This window comes from Anguilla rostrata, chromosome 6 (assembly GCF_018555375.3).
Source record: "Anguilla rostrata isolate EN2019 chromosome 6, ASM1855537v3, whole genome shotgun sequence".
NCBI lineage: Eukaryota > Metazoa > Chordata > Actinopteri > Anguilliformes > Anguillidae > Anguilla > Anguilla rostrata.
This window is the reverse complement of record NC_057938.1, coordinates 24,013,401-24,033,500: the sequence shown is the minus strand read 5'-3', so window position 1 is coordinate 24,033,500 and position 20,100 is coordinate 24,013,401. Positions and strand designations below refer to the sequence as shown.

Below are 20,100 nucleotides of genomic sequence, written 5' to 3'. Positions count from 1 at the left end.
AGTGTATAAGTTACAGAATTAAGTGAAAAGGTTGCCGGGTTTTCCAGTGTAGCTAACTGAAAAAATAGTTTATGTACCCGCCAGCCTTTCAAAAATCCCATATCCATTGAAACATATACAGCCTATTTCTGGCACGTGTGGCTTGGAAGGAAAATAATTTGGCTGTATTATGGTTGGCGTGTGTGAGCGTGTGTCTCTGTGTTTGCGCGCGAACACTCATCCACAGATAATATAATGTAATCCTAATTTTCCTGTATTAACAGAGTGACAAGGAGAAAGCCAGGGCTTTGGCATGCATTGGAAACTTTGTGTCAAACAGCATCAGAAAAAACAGCGGTCAGCATCTTATCTCTTCCAGCCGTGTGTTCCCGGGCAGTGACACGACCCTCGCATGCCAGCAGAGGACGGGGCTCGGGGAAATTGTAGAGGACCTCAGTGAGAGTGTGGAGCAGGGTGTATCCGGACCGCATACAGAGTGGGGCACCAGCAGCAGAGGAATTGCCGAGGCTCCAGAGGGAGGGCAGGCCCCCTCAGGGAACAGCAGCAGCACGGCAGACAGGAGCGCCGCAGAGGAGAAGAATGCTAAACATCTGAAAACAGCTTCATCTTCCCCTTTTGGCAAAAGATCAGTCCATAAGTGTGACCGTGCAGCTACAAATCAGCTTCTGCAGGTTTACCTGGAAGAGACAAACCTGAGCGGCAGCCCAGAGACGGACAGCCAAGCACAGGTCATACAGACTGCTGTGAAGGTCCACTTGCCTGTTGTTTCCAAACCTTTCAAGGCAGAGTTTGCAGAGCTCGAGAACAGGTCAGTAACACGCCTCGCTGGGGCTCAAAGTCATCGCGTTTCCCTAGTCTCTTCAGAGGAGGGAGACACTGAAGCCATGGGGCGGAAGAATTCAGGGAGGAGGCGGTCCCGAAAGAACTCCCAGGGGGACAAGGAGAAGGACAGCCCAACGAATGGCCCCCCCACAGGACTGGTTTTACCTGAGCCAAGTAGCCCACAGGACCTCAAGGGGGAACCAGCAGATGCTCATCACTCAGATTCCCCCCTTGCCACACCCATTTCTCCAGCCCCTGGTGATCCGGATGCTCTGGAAGGGGGCGCAGCATCACACTGGCCTCGCCTGGCAGCAGAGGAGAGTCCCCCTGAGGATCGGGTGGAGAGACGTACTGAGACCGCCGAGTCCAAACGCAGAAGCATGAAGGTGTCATCCACACAGAAAGTCTTTGCCAAGAAAGTGCTTGTGAACTCTGACCTGAGCCCAGAGAGGGACAGCTCTGTGGAGGAGAGGCTTAAAAAAGAGAGTGGGAAAAATGGTGGAACTAGGAAGAAGTCAGAGATTAAAATGTGAGTATGACAATTATTTTTTATTTCAATTTGAAGGAGCAGGTTTATCTGAATTCACAATGGAAAACACCTTTATGTAGTTATAACAAGTCTATTTATAAACAGTAATGCAAATCAAGCTGCTTTTTGTTGTATTTCCCCCGCAATCACCAATGCTCCCCCGCTACCAAAAACAAATCACTACATACCATTTTTCAGTTATATGCTGTTTTATTAAATACAATATGAAGAAAACTTGGAATTAAAATTTCATTGTTCCTTACTTTTCACATAAATACTTTTTTATAAAAAAATATCTTTTCATATATTCAGTTTTGAAAGATTCCATGCATTGAAATTCTAAATTGTTATAATGGATTGAAAAATACATGATGGGGCATTGTATGTGTATTATTCATCCTTGTATCATGATATAAAATAGCAAAGCATGCTCAAGATGTTTATTTGCTCACTCTTGGAAGTAGGCTATTTACTCTCAAAACATACAGACTTTTCATTTTTTAAACTCATTGCTCAGTTTGAGGACAGGGCTTGTGTGCTACACTATGATAAGCCATGTGAAAATGGAAGATGTGCAATTATTGTTTGCACATTTGGGAAAATGGGAAAATAATTTTGTTTTGATGTATAGTAATTTTTCATTAATACTTGTGCACTTTTAATAGGTGGCCCACTAGAGGTACTCACACTAGTGTTTAGTTAGTTAGCTTATAAAACTATGGAATTCAACACCGATTTACGTCAATACCACCCAAATCAACCAAATCATTTCCAGCTTCAGATAAATTTAGGTGGACATGTACAAGCCAATACAAATCAATCCCGGTGACTGGAGCTTTACCACCCCCACCACATGAATGGGATCTGAAGCTGCTGTTTGCCATCAGGCCTGCTGCCAAAACTGCAATATCATACACAAAGGTTGATAGACATGAGACAAAGTCTTAAAATTGTTTCATCTTTTTGAACTTAAGTTTAATTATTTTGCTACTGATCATATTGACACAACTTTTAGCTATTCTCTGTACATACTACTCTTAAATTTGGGCATGTTTATGAAAGCAAAACAGGCTATGATGCCAGTTTAGTCACATTTTTTGAGTACAGTCAGGGAAAATAAAGTGACACATTACATTGCAGTACATTTCAGGCATTTAGCAGACGCTCTTATCCAGAGCGACTTACACAACTTTTTTACATAGTATTGGCATCCATTTATACAGCTGGATATATACTGAAGCAATGCTCAAGGGTACAATGGCAGTGTCCTACCCAGGAATTAAAGCTGTGACCTTTAGGCTACAAGACCAGTTCCTTACCCATTATACTACACTGCCACCCACAAGCAGGCTTCTTTAAAATGTTTGTCCAATGAATCAGTTTTTATATCCAGAGTGCCTTACAATGAAAGTTTAACCTCCCTAATCTCTATGTTTTATGCAGTACAACAAATCTGAAAAATGAAACATTACAAGTCAAGCCCATCCGAGCCCCTGGAAAGATCGCTGATAGAATCAGCATGTTTGAGGGACAGGCTGCCATGCAAGCCAAAAGTTATCATGGCACCCAGAGTGTGGATGGACCACCGAAGTCAGCCAGGACGTTTGCACAGAAGGCAAAGGTAGATTTAAACGTGGACATCCCAAACACTGGAAAAGTAGAAAGGAAGTTACAGTCATCTGACAGCAAGGTTGACAGTGATGAGAGGTCAGAGGTCAAGGATCAGGGGCATGCAGTTGCATCTGTACCCTTAGGTAAAACAAGGAAGTTAAGAGATCCAACTAAGTCAATTTCACCTCCACCCACTGAAACCAAGGCAACAAAAGCAATACCATTTGTGAAGACCTTTGAGGACACCCATGAGAGAAAAAATGACACTGGTATAGATGATAGTCCAACTGGTGGGGCACAAACAGGTGCTGTCACCCCACAAGAGAAAGTCACAAATACAGTGAAGCCCAGAATCCAAAAAAGTACGTCCTCTATAATGGTGGCACCAGGACTGGGAAGAGACGCCTCTTTAACTGCCAGCTTTGTTTCCTCAGACAATCAGCCTTACCCAAAGACACAGCGCAAAGAGACCTCTGAGCCAAAAGATTTGACTGTGAAAGATATACCTCCTGCCTCTCTGCATATAAATGAGCCAAAACCCACAGAAGACCTAAAGGGATTAGACTCTGCCAGTGAGCCTCCAACAACTAAACAAGCCAGAGAACCCTCTCCAAATAAAGGATATGCCAAGTCAGCCTCTAGATTTACCAGACGTAAAAACAAGGATAGTCTTAAGACTACAAGTCCTAACAGGCTCAGCAAACCTGAAGGAGAATCTGACTCTGATATGAGTGGTAATTCTATGATGGACCAACATAAAGTTAGTACAGTACCTGAACAAGAATCTAAAGCTATTGGAATATCTGTATCAGAATCAAGGATCATTTCAGGACTTGAACCAGAATCAGATACCATTACAGCACCTGAACCAGTATTAAAGTCGTCTCCAGACCCTGAATTGAACTGGAAGACAGTTGCAGCTTCAAAGCTGGACTCAAAGATTATTATACCACCTAAGTCTGACTCTGTGTCAAAGACAAGTAAACCAGTTGATTCAGAATCAAAGCCTATTGCAGCTTCTGTTACAGTTTCAATGACCAGCACAATATCTGATCCAGACTCAGAGATCAGTATAGCTCTTGATCGAGACTCAAAGACTAATATAGTGACAGCTGCAACTAGGTTTTTGGATAGTGTGGATGGTAAAATTAATTTGCACAATAAAAAGAGTGAAGTACCAAAGTATAAATTGTCTGAAACCCCAGAAGCACACACTGCACTTAGAAACACTAAGGACAGTAGCGAGAATCGACCCACCCATAGGATTAGGATAACTGGGCCTGAAACCAGAGCAAAGAAACCTATGCTAACTTCTCCACATGAAGTGAAAAAACAGGACACACTTACAGAGGAAATGTCAGCAGCTGAGCCAGCTGTGGAGGTTGATTCATCTATGTCAATCATGCAGATGGACAAGGTAAAGAAACCCCTCTCCAAAGAGTCCATAGAAAAAGCAAGAGAAGATCAAAGTGAGAGCAGACCTAAGAAAGAAAAGACCAGTCAGGACACAGAGACAGAAACGGCAATACATATCCAGCAGGAAACCCTGTTGAAAGATGGCTGTGATCATACTGTGCATGATGTGAACAAGCTACCAACAGCAGGTCACGCTGAGAAAAATAAACTCAAAACTAACGCCGGCTCCAGAAAACCAAAACAAGCTATCAAATCCCCAGCATCTAGTGAAACACAAAGTCAGCAAAATGATTCCATAAACGATTCCAGCTTTAGTATATCTGAGACTAAGGGATTGACTGTACCATCAAGTGAATGTAAAATTATGGACAGCAACAGCTCCCAATTAATAAAAAAACAGACACAGACAGAAGAACAAGGCTTAGTGAAGGCACAGAGTGAGAGTATGCTGGTGGAAGAGAATCAGGCAGATAAGGCTGACCCAAAGAGTGAGAATGCTGCACCAGGGAAGAGCTCAACTGAACAGACAGTAGTTGTGGCAGCAGCAGATCAGGCTGCACCTGTAGAAGGGGTTAGTGAGATATTGAGACAAGTACCTGCTGATGCCATGAGCTGCCCCTTAGACAACCAAATATCTGGTATAGAAAGCAGTCAGGATAAGACTGCATTTCCAGCACAAAAGCAGAAACCATCACGTTCTTTACAGAAGAGCTGGGAGGCAAGTGGAGACCTTAAGTCTGACACTTTGCCTAAAACCCCCAAGGCAGTTTCAGAGGTAGATGAGGAAAACAAAGCTCCATCTGCCAGTCAATCACAGTCCAAAAAACTTGAAAAACCACAAAAGTCACCTAATGAAAGCTTAAAGCAGAGTGAACATGCAGTTATACCGCCTGTCTCACCTGTACTACGCCCACCTGACCCTGCAAAAAATAATATTGATACCAAAGTAAAAATGGGGCAAAAGATGGAGAGTAAAATGGGGAAAGAAACAAAGGGAAAGTCAAGCAGCACCCAGACACTTGTCAATGGTGCACACCAACATGTCCTGGAGTCCACCAAGGATGAAGCTTTGTTTCTCTCTGATTCAGTTAAGGATACAAAGACAATATCAGTTCCCAAAGAAATCGAAGGAACAACATCCAGTACCTGTTCTCCTGCGAGAAAAAATCTTCTTGCCTTCTCAGCTGGACAAGATGCTCCATCCAGTTGGCTAGATGTGGACTCCACATTAAGGGGACAGAAGCAAACAAGCCCTTGGAACAAACTTAGCCCCTCCATCAGTGAGAACAATCTACTGGACACATCAGATGAGTTTGAGGACTTCATTAGTAAAATTAAATATTTGGGTGCACCTTTCTCCTTACCTCTGAGAAAGCACAGTGATCTGAAAGCTCCCCCTCCCCCCTTTGTTATGCCTGCAATAAAGGAAGACCTCCTTGAAAAGCACTTTGACCCTGAGGAGTTTCAGTTTGGCCTGAAGAAAAACAGGAAGGGCCAATCCCCTGGGATGTTAGTCAAACTTCAGAGTGCAGAAGTCAAGAGACAGATGAATCCCAAACGGGCCAGTACTGAAAATAGTTTGATCTTCAAATCCTGCGAGAGTCCCTCCAGGTTTATGCGGGAGAACCAGAAGACTGAGGAGGAAGTGACGGTGAAGGAAGAAGAGGAGTCTGAAAAGGGAAATTTGCACCTGGGGAGGCGCTCTATGCTCTTCGACCTTGTCAACTCACGCTTTCAGGCACCCAAGCCCAGTGATCAAGTTGACTCAACCCTGAACAAGGATGTGCCTTCCATTGAGACCACAGAGCCCTTCCTGCCAGTGCCACTAACTTTGCCTGTCACTCTCCTTCCTCGGAGGAACAAGGATTCGTCTAATCAGCCTATTGACCAAGGTCCCTCCCCTTTACCTGCACTCTCATCCTGCTATGATGACCAACCAGTGGATTCCCTGGGGAAATGCCTTCCGCAAGAGCTGAGAAAAGCCCAGCTGCTGCCAGGCACTGTTCCGCAGAGTCTGAAGGTTAGCTGTTTTACTATCTTATCGGTTCACACAGATTACTATGATTTAAATACATACATGGCATTAACATTATAGACAAACACATTTGTAAAGCCATATTTCAGTAGCTGTAACATCTAAATGAAGTATGTATGCATGCCAGTGCAGGCATAATCAACCGAAGGAGCTGTAGGAAGCTATTGAATTAAAACTTCAGCTACACCACACTGTATCACACAATAGAACAGAAGATCCTGGAGGCATTTGACTCAATCTTAAACTGATTGTTTTTAGGCATGTTTGTGTAATAGGATAAACAAAATCATACAGCAATTATAGGGAATTATGGACTCAAGATTAATTGTGCACCAATTGTGCACTGACTTGTTTAGCTAGAAATCTCACTATTAAGGTGTCACATGCCATGACACACCCCAAGCTACCTAGAATAAATTTAAAACTGTGCCAAGCTCTTTGGAAAACTGTGCTGCAAACTCCAATTATTCACTCAGTATAACTAGATTTGTACTGCAAATTAATTTGATCATGTTTACTCCCCTATTAGGTAATTATCAGTGGATTCATAGAAATTGGCAAATTATTTAATCACCTATTTTCTGTCCAAGAGTGTCAAAATCCTCCTAGCTAACTATCCAGTTAAATTTAAGTTGACAAATCATGAGCTAGTTAGTTACACTGCTTAGTGAGTACATGTTTGTAGTGTAACCTATTGGTTTGTTACAGAAGCCACTGCACAGCTGTCGTCTTGCTTGAGAGCAGGCTCTGTCCTTTGGTCACAACTTTTAAAAATTATAATGGTTGGGTCTTAGCTAGCTACCCGAACTCAACAACAAAAGCTGCTGGTTGCCTCCTGAAGATATCATTGTGCCCAGATATGCAGTAAAGTCAGTGACAGGACTTCCTCTTCAGACACCAGTTCCCTCCTCATTCAGAGTTCATCATTAATCACTAAGCCCCTTCTACAGAAATTTTTCACTGGTAATCCAGTATTGCCCTGACAATGCTACAGCACATCATGGTGGGATATTAAAAATGATTTATTGATAATGAAAAATTTCAACTCAATTATATAAAACAACTAAAAGGTACAGGAGATAAAACAGTTACAGATATGTTTTATTTTCTCTTAATTAAAGATTTAGTGAAAATTGCATAGAAAATGTAAAGCCATACGTTAGCTGTACTATCTTCATTACTGTCTTGTTATGAAGATGGTACATCTTCATAACTGTCTTGTTTTTAATCTTCACTGAGCTGAAAACCTTTTTATCGTTTCGTTGTCATGATTTGTGTCCTAACGTGATGGTTCTTCATACATGTTTCAGCCTGACTTTGGGGTCAGTGCTCCTGAACCTGGTGGGACGGATGCCTCCTTAAGTACAGGCCTTCACATGCTGGACAGGGAACCCACTGCTGCCCCTGGGCCATGCCTTTACGAGGCTCCATCTCCTCTGCAGGGCCTCTGCAACATGAATGCTGATGTGAGTGGCTTCGTGGCCCGTTCGGAGTGCTATTACAAAGGAAGAGAGGAAAAAATAAGTTTGACTGTCTGACATTTTTGTGTTTAATGCCATTTTCAAAAGCAAACCCCTAATAAAGCAGAACTACTGTTTACATCTATATAAATTAATTGAATTGTAAATAGTGGCTTATAAAGGACAGATATGCAAGAAAAAATGCTGTTTTGAACATTGGAGAATTATTTGACAATGATTATTGCATTGTCAACTCATTGTCATGTTATCAGTGGTATGATTCATAATAGTATAATGCAGTGTCTAGCAAATATGTAAATTTCTGCAATCCATGCTTATTTGGTGCATTACTGCAAAACAGTACATAGACACAAGAGATTGTGATGCTTCGGGTCAGTAACTGGCAGAACCTATTGGCAGGGCTACATGAAGATGATGCTGAAATGTTTATAATGTATTTACTTTTATTTATTTACCATTAACATTTAACATGTGTGGTTTCTTTGCAGGCACATGAGGATACTGGAGTCTACAAACGCCCAGGAAAGGTGGGTAGAGTTTTCTAGAGTTTCTTACGTGACGAGATTTGAAGATGCACATGCAGTCTTTTAGTACCAAATTCATCCATTCAAATGTTTGGTATGGCATTGAATTATGGGATATCATAGAGCGGTATAATGATGTCCACATGTTTAAATGTAAGAGATTCCCAGCTTGACATCACTAACATTAACATGCTCTAAATGTGAGTATTCACTTGGTGGTGACCACCTAAAATCACGTGAAAGACCTCACCAAGAGTCTCTTCCTGTCTTTATAGATTGTCATTCATGAGCATGCTCAGTTAGCTGGAAAGGCTTTTGAGATCTTTCGGGACATGCCAGATGCCACCTCATTGAAACTGTCACCTGTTATTTCTGTAAGAGTGGTAAGAGGATGGTAAGTCTGAAGGCTTCACTTATTTTGTGTTATGAAGTTTACAACTCTGAGAATTACAAATGTTTTTTTTTTAATGAAGTGAGCTTCACCTACAGTTAAAAATATACAACATATACATGATTCTTATAAATAGTTGATTTTGATACGTGGTTTTGTGTCTATGGCTTTCCGGAACTTTGGCCTTTCCTTGAATACTTTGCAAACAAACAGTTGGTGTAAGACATCAAATGATGCTCTTACTTTACTTTGATTACAGAAACACACTGATGGAACTGACCCTCAGACATGGAATTGACATTTTTGAAAGAGAGAGCTTACCACAACATAAAGCTTTTAAATTCCCTTTTTCACCTTGAATATTTTCATTTGATTTGACATTGACAGCCGTTCATGGATATGGTTGCAGACTTCAGACCGCAAGCTTGCAATCTGGAATGAATTTAATTCATAGGATGGAGTGTAACCATCTAGGTTTATGCTTATTTTTTCGGTAAAATAATAAAAAAATAATAAACATGAATGCTGTCAGTGGGGACACTGAATAGTTTGGAAGCTTTATGAACACAGACAGTTGTTGCATTTTCACGAGACCGTAACTAGATAATGCTGCTATCTTCTTGCACACAACTAGAACCCGTTTTCCAGCCCACCTCTGACCTATGCTCCTGCACCACTCCAGACATGTCTCTCTGCTGTCCTTCCAGCTGGCTGCTCTATGAGATGCCTGGGTTCCAGGGCCGGACCTTTGCTCTGGAGGAGGGCACCGTACAGCTGGTGAACGAGTGGGCCAATGAACCGCTGTCCGCCCACTCTGTCCCTACAGTCCCAATGGTGATTGGGTCTATCCGGCTGGTTGTCAAAGTGAGTGTCTCTTCTCTGTTCTGCTTATGGTTTTGTGCTGCTAAACTCTGCATAAATCTGAACCAATTCCAAATTGTCATCTAAGTATTGATTTTGAGCAAGAAGAAAGGTTATAACTTTATCGTAAATGTCATTGTCTTCCAGTCTGGTTCCCTTCCACAGTCCAAAGACATGCAGTTTAGGCTAATTGGCGAGTCTAAATTGTCTGTAGGCATGATTGTGTGAGTGAATGGTGGGCGTGCTCTGCGATGGGTTGGCGACCTGTCCAGGGTGTATTCCAGTCTTTGCCCAATGCATGCTGGGATCGGCTTCAGTCCCCCCATGAACCTGACCAGGAATAAGTGGGGTAGATAATGGATAGATGAATGGATGGCTGGGTGGATGGATGGTCTTCCATGCCCCTCCCCTTTTTTCTAAACGTGTATATTTTGTTGTGGCTGTTCTGATTATGTGTTGCATTTGTATATGTGTTCAGATGCAGTGTGTGTTCTGATGCAGTCTGATGCACATGATATGTTGTTGGCTGTTCTGATGCAGCACATGTTATGTTGTTGGCTGTTCTGATGCAGCGCATGGTGTGTTGTTGGCTGTTCTGGTGCAGCACATGGTGTGTTGTTGGCTGTTCTGATGCAGTGCATGATATGTTGTTGGCTGTTTGAATGCAGTGCATGTTACGTTGCCCACGGTCCTGATGCTGTGTGATATACTGTGTCTGTTCATCTGATGCAATGTGTGTTATATACTTCCCAGGACTACAGCATTCCCAGAATTGACCTGTTCACGGAGCTGCAGGGGATGGGCAGGAAACTGACCTTTGAGGACGATACAGTGGAGGTGTGCGCATTTGGAATTCCACAGAGCACAGCCTCCATCAAGATCCACTCTGGGACGTAAGTGTGCAGTAGTCCAGTACATAGATGTCCAACAGTCTGAACTCTGAATTTGTAGCAGTGTGGGGCATAAGAGTGTCATTTAAGTGCAGCTGGAAACAGCAGATGAGAAGGAAACTATACACGCGGCCTGTGGAACCACTGGCCAGCGATGAGTCAAGTACAGGTCTGCTGAATGAGACCCTCCCTTATTGGACAATGATACAACCAGTTGTGCACTTTCCTTAGAGGGCTGCCAGCCACAGCAGCCACAGTCAGGATTCAATACCTGACTCTGAGTGGCCATAGCAGCAGTAACCCAGTGCTTTAGCAGGAGGGCAACCCCTTTGACCTCACTTTGTTACCTGGTATTTAACATTTTTAGAATATTTGGTCCCCATACTGTGCTTTTCAGCTTTCAGTGAAGAAGTTGGAGTCATAATACATTTAAAAAATTCAGCACTCCAGCACTCTCGCACTCTGATTTACATGCAGTGATCCCTAGTCAGTGATGTGGCTGAACCTGTGTAAAAGTGAACACATGGGCAATAAAATTAAAAATTTAGTTAAACAAATGCATCTTGAAATAGTTTTAATTATTCCTGCATCCCAGAGAACCCTGCTACGAGTCAGAGGAAAAGATCTATCCTGGCCGTACTGTGGTTGTAACACATGTCAACAGCTAGGTGCTAATCCCAAAATGGAGCATCGCATAGTTCTGGCAGGCCACGAGAGTCAAGCCGCTCCGGCTGAATCAGCTGATGCTCAGCTGAGTGATGTTCACGTATCACAGTACATTCACATAACAGGGCGGTCTACTTAAACAGCCCCCATCTACTCATTTGGCTGCTCCTCCTGCATGCAGCTATCTGCACGTTGTGTTGCAAATCCCCTCCACCACCCCAGTTCCGTCCCTATGTGTTAAGAATTTGCATTGCTGCTGGATCTGTTCTGTGTGTACCCCTGTAGGGGGGTTTGGCTGCTGGCCTCCCGGCCTTATCCACATGGCCTGCGTGGTTGGTGGGAGAGCTCCCAGAACAGAGCCATACCGCCAAACAAAACTGTATTGCCTTTATTGTTAATAAAGATCTTACTTTGATGACAGTGGTCCTGACATAACAATGGATTATGAAAGTCTTCTTGTTGTTGGAAGAAAATTTGGAAAAGGGTGAACATGAAAGTAAATGGATTTTATGCATTTTACACATCTAGCACACAATAAACATTCATATAATTCTTGTGTGTAGTATGTCACAATTTTAAATTATTTTATTTATTTCAGACGATGATGTTAGCATATGGCTTGAGCTAATAACATCTAAAAATATGAATTTGTCTCCCATCTGCAAATAACCAAATTCCTTTTGCTTGCAGTTCCAAGCTGGCTTTATAAAGTCATGTGCTTGAGTTATGGCCCCAGAGGCAATAGAGAAACCTGCTATCAGGTTGTCATTCCTGTGGTGTTTTACAATCACAACCAGTCCAAAGGTGTATGAGTTCCGTGGTTTATACTGAGAGTCACAGCTGGTCAGAATGTGTGTGAGTCCTGTGGTTTATACTGAGAATCACAGCTGGTCTGAATGTGTGTGAGTCCTGTGGTTTATACTGAGAATCACAGCTGGTCTGAATGTGTGTGAGTCCAGTGGTTTATACTGAGAGTCACAGCTGGTCAGAATGTGTGTGAGTCCAGTGGTTTATACTGAGAGTCACAGCTGGCCTGAATGTGTGTGAGCCCTGTGGTTTATACTGAGAGTCACAGTCGGTCCAAAGGTGCGTGAGTCCTGTGGTTTATACTGAGAGTCACAGCCAGTCCAAAGGTGTGTGAGTCCTGTGGTTTATACTGAGAGTCACAGCTGGTCTGAATGTGTGTGAGTCCAGTGGTTTATACTGAGAGTCACAGCTGGTCTGAATGTGTGTGAGTCCTGTGGTTTATACTGAGAGTCACAGCTGGTCTGAATGTGTGTGAGTCCAGTGGTTTATACTGAGAGTCACAGCTGGTCTGAATGTGTGTGAGTCCAGTGGTTTATACTGAGAATCACAGCTGGTCTGAATGTGTGTGAGTCCTGTGGTTTATACTGAGAGTCACAGCTGGTCTGAATGTGTGTGAGTCCAGTGGTTTATACTGAGAGTCACAGCTGGTCTGAATGTGTGTGAGTCCAGTGGTTTATACTGAGAGTCACAGCTGGTCTGAATGTGTGTGAGTCCTGTGGTTTATACTGAGAGTCACAGCTGGTCAGAATGTGTGTGAGTCCTGTGGTTTATACGGAGAGTCACAGCCAGTCCAAAGGTGTGTGAGTCCAGTGGTTTATACTGAGAGTCACAGCTGGTCTGAATGTGTGTGAGTCCAGTGGTTTATACTGAGAGTCACAGCTGGTCTGAATGTGTGTGAGTCCTGTGGTTTATACTGAGAGTCACAGCCAGTCCAAAGGTGTGTGAGTCCTGTGGTTTATACTGAGAGTCACAGCTGGTCTGAATGTGTGTGAGTCCAGTGGTTTATACTGAGAGTCACAGCTGGTCTGAATGTGTGTGAGTCCAGTTGTTTATACTGAGAGTCACAGCTGGTCTGAATGTGTGTGAGTCCAGTGGTTTATACTGAGAGTCACAGCTGGTCTGAATGTGTGTGAGTCCTGTGGTTTATACTGAGAGTCACAGCTGGCCTGAATGTGTGTGAGTCCTGTGGTTTATACTGAGAGTCACAGTTGGTCCAAAGGTGTGTGAGTCCTGTGGTTTATACTGAGAGTCACAGCCAGTCCAAAGGTGTGTGAGTCCTGTGGTTTATACTGAGAGTCACAGCTGGTCTGAATGTGTGTGAGTCCAGTGGTTTATACTGAGAGTCACAGCTGGTCTGAATGTGTGTGAGTCCTGTGGTTTATACTGAGAGTCACAGCTGGTCTGAATGTGTGTGAGTCCTGTGGTTTATACTGAGAGTCACAGCCAGTCCAAAGGTGTGTGAGTCCAGTGGTTTATACTGAGAGTCACAGCTGATCTGAATGTGTGTGAGTCCAGTGGTTTATACTGAGAGTCACAGCTGGTCTGAATGTGTGTGAGTCCAGTGGTTTATACTGAGAGTCACAGCTGGTCTGAATGTGTGTGAGTCCTGTGGTTTATACTGAGAGTCACAGCTGGTCAGAATGTGTGTGAGTCCTGTGGTTTATACTGAGAGTCACAGCCGGTCTGAATGTAGTTTCCTAATATCTCACTCTGCATTCCAGATGTCTCCTCACGTGCTTGTGCACATTAGAAGGGCACAGTCTGTTCGGGTTTGTTTATGGAGATGCTGAGTTGTGCCAGCGCTGTTAAATGTTAGAGGGAAGAACTCTTAAAGGGGCAGCCCTTTCTCTCCATGTTACAGTAGCAGCTGTTATGCAGGACTTCACTCACAGCATATCTATGATTCACTCAGGACTCCCAATGGCAGATATTTTATCTACTGCACTCAGCTGGCAATTTACACTAGGTTATAGTCATCTCAGTGTTGACCTTTGAATATTTGCACACCCTGATTTTGGTGACCTCTCGCCTCTGGTTATCTTTACATTGGCAATGGTCTTCATATCACTGCAAAATCTCTGACCTATACACAGTATAGCTGTCAACTGGACAAAAATGTAAATATTGTATTCTGTAAAATAAAATAAATTTGATTATTGATTATTGTGTTGGCATATTATGTACAGAATCGTTATAGTTGCTTCCTGTTATGCATGCTGTGTCTACAAGGCAAAGGAAGGTAACGTGACAAAAGATTGTGACAAAACAAAGGTTAACCATTTTTTGCTAAATGTAAATTTACTAACAATATTCAAATTTGCAACAATGACCCGAAGTAAAGAAAAAGCTTGACTATCACATCATAACATAAAAACACTTAGTCAACTACTAGTGCCACTTGCTTTCCATACATCATCTAAAACATGAATCAGTGATGGTATGGTAGTTTTTTTTAAATTACTGGATTGACTATTCTTCAGTGGGAAAGGGGATCTTTTGAAGTAAAAGAAATGACGTTCTGAAACATGGCATGCATTTACCTTTCAATAACCACAAAAAAGCACTTATTTGAACTTATTTTTAACCCTTAGAAAATTAATTTAATTTCATATTTGAAGAACATCAAGATTTAGAAATCAAATTCTGACGGCTGTAGTACACTGTAATGACAGGTTCCTTATAATTCAGGCCCAGAATGACAATATTTTCAGAAACCTGCATATTTGGGTGACTGCTCCTGAATTGTCAAGTCTGAATAAGATGGTGAATTTACACAGCCTTAGTAGGCACCTGAATCTTTTGACCATAGGCTCAAATAGTGTCTGGTTCACTCACACCTGCTGGGTCCTGTTGTTATATAAAACATTTTGAGGCTAAACGGATGCAAGCAGTGACATGCCTGTTTGTGGGTTACTAGGTGGATGGTCTTTGCTGATCCAGGGTTCAAAGGTGTGCTGTCAGTGCTGGAGCCTGGGGAGTACCCCTGTCCGGAGGCTTGGGGGTTCCCCACACCCTATGTTGGATCTCTGCGGCCCCTCAAAATGGTGAGTCCCAGGAGCCATGTTACAAGGAACACGGTTTGGTTGTGGCGATGGTAAATGTTCTTTTTTTTTGTTTTGAGTTATTGGGGCAACATTCAATTTCCACCCCAGTGGAAAATAAAGTTAAACACCTGAGAAAAAGGTAAAGCTTGTTTGAAAGATAAGTATGCAAAAAGTTTATTTCAAAGCATCTCGTGTTATTTCCTTTCTCTTTTTGACTCAGCACATCTCTCTCCTTTAGTTTTTTCTTCCTGTTCTCCTGTTCTGTCCTACCTTGTCACCTGACTGTTTGCCTCACATCGTCTGATGCCTCCTGCATATGACAAATTATTCCAAGTTCAACTGTCCTGACCTTTTATGACCTGCCCTGTAGTTCTCACAGCTCGGACCTGCCCAGGACTACAAAGTCTGTTGTTTTTCTAGTTTTTCCACATAGTGTCATTAAGGCGTATTTTTAATTATTGCTGGGACATCTATTTTTATGACAATTATTAACTGTATGTGGGACAAAAAGCTCTTCCGACAGTTTTAATCTGCAACCTCTGTGTCTTTCAGGGTGGACTAAAGGTGGAAAATACAGCTGAAATAAAGGTAGAGTGCTTTTATTACATTCCTTTTTTTCAGTTCATGGTTGGAGGTTGGATACACACTCTCTCAAAATATATACTGTATAAAGCAAGTGAAATTCTGGGAGAAAATAGCACTGTAGTGAATGGCTTTGTTTGCAACGTTATTATAAGTGTACCTGATAAGGGCTGTTAATCCTCATGGTACTACTCTTAACACAGTGCTATTATGTCATTATTGATAGTATTTCTGATTTTATGCATTCATTTTTTTTTCACTCAGAGTTGGCTGAGGTCTACGATGTCATATGTATTTTGAAAAATGGTTCTTTGTGTTGATGTGTGATACCCAGAGTTGGTATCCCTCCATTTTAAAGAATAGCATGAAGACATTTTTCCTCAGGGGGAAATGTGTTGATTTTTGGCTTGTTGTAACATGTATCTGGAATAGGAACACCACACCCACGGCATAACCGTGTTGCCCTGAATCACTTCCTGAATCAAGACTTCTCCCTCTGCGGAGGCCTCCATTTAATTAATCTCATATTTCAGGCGCTGCTGTATGAAAAGCCTGGTTTCGAGGGCCAGTGCTTGGAAGTCGATAGCCAACTAGCTAGTTTTGGAGGAAAACTGGAGAACGAGGATTCAAATGCAGAGAGCCCGACCTCGCCCACACGGAAAATCCCTTCTGTGGGCTCCATTAAAATTCTTGGCGGACTGTGAGTGCCGTTTTCACATTGTATGAATTTCAGAGTAACTTAGGCTTGAAAATGTTTCTTTTCACATGCTTCTTAGCGGCATCTGTATGTAGATGAGTGCGCAAGGGCATTCTGTCCACCAGCTTTTGCATTGACCCACTCACTTCATCCGTCCTGCCCTGCAGCTGGGTAGGGTACAGCCAGCCTCGCTTTGAAGGTCACCAGTACATCCTGGAGGAAGGAGAATACTTTCACTGCGGTGACTGGGGAGGTGCCAATAACACACTGCTATCACTGCGACCCATACTCACTGTGAGTGTAACCCCATTGCATCCATTATCACCACAGCATGACCTCGCCATAATCCACACTGACTCAATGTCCACACACCATAACAGCACTGCACCCACACCGACTGTCATCATCACTACACCGTCGCTTATGCTGACCAGCAATGTAACCATACTGTAACCCATGCTAACCATAGGTATAACCATACCATAACTGGACTGTAACCCATGCCGACCTTAGGTATAATCACACTATAACCATACCATAACCCTTACTGACCTTAGATATAACAACACTATGACCATTCCGTAATCCATGCTGACCGTATGTATCTGCACACTATAACCATTCTGTACCATAACCTGTATAGCTGGTAGACATAACCACACTATAACCATACCATGATCCATGCTGACCGTTATATCAACAAACTATAACATACTGTAACCCATGCTGACCAAGGGTAAACCACACTATAACCGTTTCGTAACCCATGCTGAACGTAGGCACCATAATCCATGCTGACAAGGTCACTTGTTACATTTCTAAACAAGCACCCAGATTTTAGAAAACAAGCTCAAAAGACCGCTTTGGGAAAATCAAGCCCAAAAGTATGCCAAAATTAGCATATTACCGTATATGCGATCTTGGCAATACAAATTGTTATAGTTAAGATGGGTGTTTGTTGCTGAAAATATTTGATATAGTCATGGAGCAGTCGTGGTAAAGTTGTTGAAAACTGGAAAATGGAAAATCATGGAAAACAGGAAAAAATATTTAATTCTATGATTTAAAATACACGTAAGATTGCTTTTTAGTAGGCAATATTTATGTAAAAAAAAAACTGAAAAATTGTCTAAATGTTTTTAAGAGAGCCATGACTGTGCTGATGAAAATTTAATTATGTGGATTTTCAAAAAAAAAAAAAAAACCTGTATGATGCTTAGATGGTGATTGTGACAGCCCTAGCCAATAGCACAAATGCCTCTGTACATACACTTCTAGTATTAAACAGAAGCAGAGTTCTTCCCACTTTAGTATTTTTGTATTTGACACAATCTGTCAGAATGCAGTGCGGTGAAGAATAAGTATCCCGTATTCATATCTTAGAAGGGAGTTTTGTTTTTTGTAATCAAATACAAAGAAAGTGTCTACACCTGGTCATTACAGTTAGAAAAATCCATACATGCATTGTGATAAAATACATTTAAGGAAAAAAAGATTAATTTAAAAAAAACATATGCAGGGGTTACCATGGGCGAAGTTTAAAAAAAAAAGAATCCTATTTTAATAGGTATACATCCAGATACAACATGCTCTTTAAATGTGTATGTATCCAGATAGCACATTATATGTATGCCTGTGTATGTAAAGGCACTAGTAATCCCTCCATCATAATATAAACATGTCTCTCAGCTTAGTGTGCCTGTTCTGAATCATCTTTTTATGATGCAAAAATGCTCACTGGTCATAACTATGATTTTGGCGATTCAGAGAGGATTAAGTGTGACCATCAGCACCGATTTCTGTCGTTCAGAAAGGGACTATTAGTTCTGTGGTTTTAGTTATTGCCTTTTCCACGACAGGACTTCCAGTCTCCGCACCTGAAGCTGTTCAGAGAGAGGGACTTCGGAGACAGGGCGCTCAGCATAGACCTCTTCGGACCGATGGTGAACATGGAGCCGACCACGTACGGGCTGAAGACACAGTCCATCGACGTCATCGGGGGCGTGTGCGTGAGCTTGTTTTAATTTCTCTCATAGCCTCTTCCTTCACTCCATTATAATCCCACAATAACTTTAGTTTGGAGAGTATGACTGTTTTGTGTGTTTAAATTGGAAGACGTGGTCAGGAGAGGAATGGTACTGTGCAGTTAATTACCTCAGGGTGACTCATACATGACCACGCTTAGCTGGAAAATTGGCCAAGCTTGTGGCTCATCGTTTATTTATTTTTTTACTCCGTCATTTCTTCCCTCTTCCCCTTCATCTTAAATAACTCCTGAGTTTGTACAAAGAGTCCTGTTTGGGAAAGCGCAGAAACAGCTTGAAATGCAGCTTTGCCCATCGTTTTTACAGGCTAGATTTATATGGTATGCTAGTTAGCAGAGCCCATGATGTTGAGTTTTGCTGAGAAAAAAAACTGGTTCCTATGACGAGTTGGCTGTTGGCCAAGTTGGCCCGGACAGTTTCCAGCAGAGCCAGGTTGTCATTGAATATTTTATATTTTTATAATTTGCCGCACGACGGTTCCCTCAAGTGTCATGCGACAATAACAACGTATTTTCAACTGAGAAAAGTGTTGCATGACATTTTTTCTTAATGTTCTACAGCTCTGGTATATTATTTTGTCACAGGCACCATCATCCCTTTTCAGGCAGTGTAATTGAACAATTATCTAAAGAAATGGTCAAGAGATTTGCCATCTTGTTGCCATAGAGACAACAGAACCCTCCCCACAGGCCTTCGTCTGAGGTATAATTGGCAAACGTCATGTGACACCTTCATTCATGTCGAGCAACATTTTTTGAGTGCTGTGCAACAAAGTATGAATTAGGCTTCAATGGCTTCAAAATTGAGCCAGTTTGGGAGGAGTTTTGGCCATCAGAGCCCACTTGATATTCAACGTTAGCTAGCAGACCCCAGATTATGTTATAGTTATAAAAGGATGCGCATGTGAGCATTCTGGTGAAAATAGGTTCTGGCAGTCCTCAGCCTGCTCAGCTGTGTACTGCATAGATAACCACTCAGCTGTGCTATGCGGGATGGCCTTGCCCAGAGACAGGTTTGGACAGGGCTTTTGTTCCCAGGATGTTCACGCCTTGTTTCTTCTGACAGCAAAGTTAGTCATCTGACAGCCACACCCTGTGCCACTGGGCATAAACACAACAGCCGGAGAGCAGGAGCGGTACAGGGTAAATCTCAGCATGTCATGAGAACAGGCATGGTGCAGCGACAGCAATCTCAACATGTTATGAGTATGTTGTGGGAACAGGAGTATTATTCAACAGTAGCAGAAATTTGAGGAATGGTACAATAGCAGTCATCTCTACATGATAGCATTTTATGGGAACAGGAACATTACAGTTGCAGTACGCTCAGTATGTTATTGGAACAGGAACATTATAGTAGTAGTACTCTCAGTATGTTATGGAAACAGGAACATTACAGTAGCAGTACTCTCATTATGTTATGGGAACAAGAACATTACCGTAAGAGTACTCTCAGTATGTTATGGGAACAGGGATATTACAGTTGCAGTACTCTCAGTATGTTATTGGAACAGGAACATTATAGTAGTAGTAGTACTCTCAGTATGTTATTGGAACAGGAACATTATAGTAGTAGTACTCTGAGTATGTTAAGGGAACAGGAACATTACAGTACTACCATCATGTAATTAGTGCAGGTTAGTATTTCCATGGCTTTTTCCAGGGCTGCTTTTAATGGTCAGCACATGGTATGGCGAAGA

At 42.3% G+C, this 20,100-nt stretch overlaps 1 protein-coding gene across 1 annotated transcript in view; it reads left to right on the top strand.

The window, feature by feature from the left end:
- The window catches only part of LOC135256876 (beta/gamma crystallin domain-containing protein 1-like), a 34,486-nt gene that overhangs the window by 1,674 nt on the left and 12,712 nt on the right, over positions 1-20,100 (top strand). The window contains exons 2-13 of the mRNA XM_064339115.1: positions 264-1,351; positions 2,795-6,398; positions 7,724-7,879; positions 8,383-8,421; positions 8,694-8,812; positions 9,517-9,673; positions 10,424-10,563; positions 14,951-15,077; positions 15,630-15,665; positions 16,193-16,359; positions 16,524-16,650; positions 18,216-18,361. Coding sequence (XP_064195185.1) covers positions 264-1,351; positions 2,795-6,398; positions 7,724-7,879; positions 8,383-8,421; positions 8,694-8,812; positions 9,517-9,673; positions 10,424-10,563; positions 14,951-15,077; positions 15,630-15,665; positions 16,193-16,359; positions 16,524-16,650; positions 18,216-18,361 — 5,906 coding nt within the window. The remainder of the gene's footprint in view (positions 1-263; positions 1,352-2,794; positions 6,399-7,723; positions 7,880-8,382; positions 8,422-8,693; positions 8,813-9,516; positions 9,674-10,423; positions 10,564-14,950; positions 15,078-15,629; positions 15,666-16,192; positions 16,360-16,523; positions 16,651-18,215; positions 18,362-20,100) is intronic.